The sequence below is a fragment of the Temnothorax curvispinosus genome, unplaced genomic scaffold (genome assembly GCF_003070985.1).
Source record: "Temnothorax curvispinosus isolate PA1 unplaced genomic scaffold, ASM307098v1 QBEX01009885.1, whole genome shotgun sequence".
Taxonomy (NCBI): Eukaryota; Metazoa; Arthropoda; class Insecta; order Hymenoptera; family Formicidae; genus Temnothorax; species Temnothorax curvispinosus.
The window spans coordinates 234,399-240,398 of NW_020219665.1; the positions used below are offsets into that span (position 1 = coordinate 234,399).

The following is a 6,000-nucleotide window of genomic DNA, read 5'->3' on the forward strand; positions in this document are numbered from 1 at the left end:
ACACGATGTCACTTACGGTCTTCGAGAAAATTTAATTTATTACAATCATTTTATTGTTTTTTTTTTACGTAATATTTAAATTCTTTAGTTTCTAGTTAGACAAAATTGGGATAGAATATCACGATTATAAACTATTAATTAAATAAATTTAATTATTCGCTTCGCATTGCTGGGTTAGTTTCAGAAAGTAACTTTTTTTTTTTCAATTTGATGATACTTGACCGACATATTTTTGTCAGCGCAAAAACGTTAAAGATTGATAAAGATAAGATTGAATTGGAAAGCGTTGAAAGAGAATCTATCGTGATGACACTCCGGTTTTATGCCTGCCGTGAACGGATCGGTAAGGTCGGTGCGAACGAATTGACCTCGCTTTTCAGGCGTCCCTTTTTTGCAAATTAGTCACGAATTCTCGTCGCGATCCGAAACTCGTCCGGAGGTCCTAAAAAGCCGCCGTTATGATGCACGCTCGGATCTCTCGGATACGGAAGAAAGATGTGTGGTAGCCTCTTATACGAAATCTAGGTCGGTGATGTTAATTTAGCCCGTTCGCTTTCGAGTTTTCGAATTACTCCGCAAAACTCCATCCGTCCGTTCATCCATACCATCCATCTGCCCACCCATCCAAGTATTCGTCTATTCATCTATCCATCCATTCAGTCATCCGTTATCTATTTGATTCATTCATTTATTTATCTATCCATCTATTCGTCCGCCCATCCATTCTGCGCCTCAGATCGTTTTAGAAGCGAGACATATGTTCTCTGATCCTACACAAAGCACCTTTAAACTGCTTACCTCGGATTTCCTTTCACTTTTGCTCGCTCCAAATATCTTCCCTCTTCTGTCTTTTTTTGTTCTTATTTTACTTTGTCACATTGCTACTTGTCGTCTCTGTGTATCTAATATATACATATATAAATATATTATATTATATAATATATATATATATATTATTGCAGAAAAGTTGGTCAATTATTTATAAATCCAAGCAATTTAAATAAAGGCAATATTTTATTAAAGTTTTTTGCATTTCCTATTATTTATCTTTTTTTAAATCGATTCTATTTTAACAGATATATTTCTTTAAAAATAAAACCTTTGTTAAAATTATGATTGAAAATTTGATGCTTTAACTTGTACAATTATTATCAATTTGCATAGCGTAATTTTCTCATATAAAGTGTTTATTTTTGCTTATATATCGCGAATCATATTTTTTAATTGTTTGTAAAGTTATCTGATTAACTTTACTTATATTCATCTTTCTGATTTTTCAGTAATATTGATTTCTAAAATTAAACCAAATATAAAATTCAACCAAAGCTATTTTTATGATCGCAATGTGCTATTAATAATAATAATAATAATAATAATAAAACACATAAGTTGTAATTATTATTTTATTATCAAATTGGTAATTACTTGATCTCAAATGTTTATCTAAATTATCGATTAAATTTGGAGTGTGTGAAAACTTTAGATTGCCCTGCTTAGTCTCCGTTCTCCGTTCTAACTTCTTTTCTCAGCTAATCCCGACACTCTTAATTCTTTGCAGTCCTATATCACGTTAAAAATATTACCGTATCTCCAAGCTGCTACAATATTCCGCAACAAAGGATACTTTTAACAACTTGGAAGTAACACAAACATGTATTTAATCATTTGAACTAACAAATATCTAAATACACGAACCTTAATAAATTATTTAAATAATTAATTAGTTATTTATTAACGCTCAAATTTATATATCAGATTTACATTGGCGGCCAATGCATATATCTACAAAGGATTTACACGCAATAGTAAAAGCATTGTATTACGAAAATTTTATCTATTTTCGATCACAATGATTAACATTCGTGATTCGGGTTGCAAAGAGTTAAGCTTCCATCGTTTTTCACGTGTCTCAGGTCTCCTATCGAGGATCAGTCTCTTGAGTTATTGTAGAAATAACGCGAGCCACTGCTCTGTTACCACCCTCTCCGATTACGTCCTCTTGCCACGTCCTGGCACGTAGTACTATGTTCTTTTATGCGATTCTACACAGGCGCCAGATATGGATCGTCGTCGAGCGTTCCTGCTGCGCCAGGAACCGACAACTACGGCGGTGCCGGTGGGCCCCAAAGGGGTTACACAGGATCCACGTCGAGCACCAACAATTATCATCCTTATCGCCGCTAGAAGGAATAAGACAGAATCCCGGTCTCGGCTTTGGTTCCGAGATCACCTTCTTCCCCTCTTGGTTGCTAACGTATACACATTCGTATGCATACTTACTATTGAAATAGTTTGTAATAGAATACACCCGCCCTATTTTACTTTAAGTCTGCATTGGAGAAAAACTCGTCAAGAAAAAAGGATCGGCATATGGTACTTCGTGGGACGAGCGAGGGAGAAACAAGTGCGAACAATCGAAGAAGGCGCAACGTTACTTGCCGCAAATTTACTCGACGTCGGCTTGTATAGGTGTATTCAACGGAGAAAAAGGGAGAAGATTTGCGGAAATCGCGACGGAAAACCCAGTTCGACGATACATCCGTTACGGCGGATCGAGCGGTGTCAAGTAGATTTAAGGTTTAACACGACACTTCATTGATTGGTGCCACTCGCGAGGTCGTACGTGTCGAGATACTTTTATGTACGTGTAGCGAAGTGCCGATTGAAGTTTAAAATTGATTTTAGACCACTTGACTTTTCGTCCTGAATACATCTCGCGCGCACCTAAAACGCGAATCGAGCTTTTGAACGAAGTCGAGAGAATGCACGGGCTTTTACAATTGAGATTAAACATTATAATTGCTATTGATTGATTTCTAAGAATTTTATATATTGGATAACTATAAAAAAATTATATACATAATATAATGTAATTATAATTATATGGATAGTGACGATTTTCTACAAAAAGTTCCATTTTTCCCCAGTAGAATAACATTTAAGTCTAAACATTTGCAATACATCTATTGATAAATAGACTCGTGAGAACTTATCAATGATCTGTCATTAATATAATATACATATATATTTTTGGCAGGTTTAAACGTACAAAACTCTTACAGCGATTGACTTGTGTTTATCATTTCTCTTTTTCACTATTTCGAAACGCGCGCACGTTTGCATGCTCTGCGTGTCCGGATTAAGCGACAGACAGCGAGCCTCGGCACCTGGATTTTGGAAGATGCAGATAAAGAACAAGCTAAACAGCTTGTGTGATTGTGAATATATACATATATTAACGTCGATGCACGTTCACGGATTGGTTTACACGCAAGTTAGAATTGTACCGCGGACTAGTGTAAGAAATAGTAAAGTAACGCATTCTTATCCTTGCGTCCCTTTTAACTAAAAGTGTCGTAAAACAATGGAGGAAACAGTCAATCGGACGGATAAACGAACCATCGACGGTCGTGTTGCAAGAATACACGACGGCTGTACCGTGGAAGACGATATTTTTTTCCTTTTATTTTTATTTACGTGCCGTACAGCTCGAGAGATCGACTCGAGGGCTCTCATTAATTAGGTTTATTTTCAACGGCAGCGTTCATCCTACCGTGTTAAGTCTCTTCCGAGTTCTCTTTCATTTTCGTTTGGGGGCGATATCAGATTGTCGCTTTCTCCTCCATCCTTTTCGTGTTTCCTTCCAATTATTAATTGTCGCGCGCGCGACGACAGCGTTAGAATATGGAAACCTAATACTTTCTTTTTCTCGATTTTTGCCGTAGGGAGTTTATTTGCTAGACGTCCTGTTCATTTTACTGACTGGATGACGTGAGGCTTGTGGACTTGAGGTAAAAAAAAGTTAAAAGCGCGCGTCAAGTTTAACGCATTGCGAGCACACAGATGTGACCCCGATCATTCGACACGATCCTCTCGATATTTTTTTCCCTTTTCTTCTTTTCGCGGTTAGTCTCGCTTTCAAAGTCTCAGAGCATCCGAGGAAATACACTTTTTTCCGATTTTCACAATCAGTTAGATTAAAAATTATATTTACTTAGGGCAATTAACACTGTCGTCCGCGACGTTATTAACGAGAATGCAATAATGCATTGAGTTGCGTTATATCGATATTGTCAAATTATTTATTTGTTTATAGAATCGATTGTTTTCAAAAGCCAGAGCGTATTCGTATTCAGAAATCCGGAGAAATGAATTAATCTGTGCGTTTTAATTTGAAAAATATATTGCATTTGTCTTAATACAGCTCTCCCGTCGTTATTTCAAGACCTTATTTGCAAAGGCCCGTTATAACGAATGGAGCGAGCGCGAATTACCCTGCAGCAAAAAAATTGCGTAAGGTCAAAACGCCAAATGTATTTACTAAATATTGCGATAGTGGTCTAAGGGATAAGAGTAGCGTTTTAGACACGGAGATACATTTATACGCATGTACACTTGTAAAATGTACTCGACTGTAAAATAGGGGATGAGGAATATAGGGCCCCGACCGCGTGTTTTACGAGACACGCGCGTCGACTTATATTTCGTGATGCACCTGCGTCCCGGTACACGTACCTCCGCGATGAATTTCGAAAAGAGATCCTGAAGATTTTTGTGACAACGAAGGAAGACACGCATTAGGATGTACAGTCGTGTAACGCGTCTAATGATAATATTAACTAAAGAGTTATAGAATAATACCCGTCGCGATACGACTGCTGTTGATGGCACCATCTCCATTTCTCTACTATTCGCCACTCTAATACCATATTATTGTTTATAGTATTTTGTTACATACTTTCGAACCAAGAAGCTAGCAACAGATGCATTCTTTTATAGCATAGAGTAATTGATATTCCATACGGATTAATAAACGTTCACATTTTAATAGAAAACGCTTTGGAGTTGTCAATTATTTACGAATCACCCTATATATCACTTTGTCTTGCTCGACGTTCTACCTTGATTCTTTTTCCTTTCAGCTTGGTTTCTTGTTTGTAATTTTGGGAGTGAAAGCTGCGTTTTTTCTTGAAACCCAATCCACCACAATCAATTCAGTCAATCAATGGCGCTACAATCCAAGTCGAACCTCGGCCGTCTCATAATTTTTGAGATTTCGAAATAACATTTTGTTTTCTGAGAATAGGTTGTCAGCCTTGAAGGTCGGTTTCCTCTCCAAATACCATCATTCTGCGCCACGATCGCCACACAATACAACTTATTATAATAAGTATGAATAATTTTAAAAACCTACGTTATTCTACACATCATATAATTTATATAATGTTTGCAACAATAACATATACGATGATATACAGAATACAACGATTTATTACATCAAGACGAGATATGTACATTGTTGTAAAATCGTACTTTCAGAAAGCAGCTTCGGAAGTCCATGATTTTTTTATATAATCCATACGGTAAGTATGTACTCACCTATATTTCATATTATCGCATTGTTAATAATTATTTTAATTTTGTGAGATGATTGAAAGTATAGACAAAATGCAGAAAAATTATTTTCGCACTTAATTATTTCTTGATAGTTTTTTTATTATGTAGTTCTCATCAACGTTATAAAATTATGTAAGCTAAATGTAATAGAGAAGAAATTATTTGCTTTTCGCTTAAAAATTTATTATGTATTTGATTTTGTGTAATCAAAAGTTTCATATATATATGTTACGGCCAAATACCGAAATCGCTCAGTGAGCGAAAAAAACATCCATAACGCGTTGTGGACGGTGCTGATCATCCAAATACCGAAATGAGATATTTTTCCGGTGTGTGGACGTTTTTATTATCCACAACGCGATATGTGCATTTGAAAAACGTCCACGACGCGTTCTGCATAACTTGATATGCTCACAAAGCAAATTTACTTGAGAATTTATAGGAATAATATAAAATTAGAAAACACAGAGATGAATTACTCAAATAAAACGTATTTATTAGTAATAAATCAAACTATATTAATTATTATTAGACTCCAGGAACATAATTATTACAACAATCTGATAACATTACTGTTTAGGAACATTGTTGTCTATGAATATA

The 6,000-nt window shown here is 35.7% G+C and overlaps 1 protein-coding gene across 2 annotated transcripts in view; it reads left to right on the forward strand.

The window, feature by feature from the left end:
* LOC112459527 (heterogeneous nuclear ribonucleoprotein 27C) overlaps positions 1-4,835 on the forward strand; it is a 38,483-nt gene extending 33,648 nt beyond the window's left edge. Inside the window, exon 8 of one of the 2 annotated variants that reach the window (XM_025023697.1) lies at positions 3,726-4,835. In XM_025023697.1, the coding sequence (XP_024879465.1) occupies positions 3,726-3,775 (50 nt within the window). In that variant the 3' untranslated portion in view covers positions 3,776-4,835. Of the gene's footprint in view, positions 1-2,050; positions 2,275-3,725 lie in introns of those variants that run through there. The other variant, XM_025023696.1, reaches the window with a different exon arrangement.
* Positions 4,836-6,000: the final 1,165 nt, after the last annotated feature.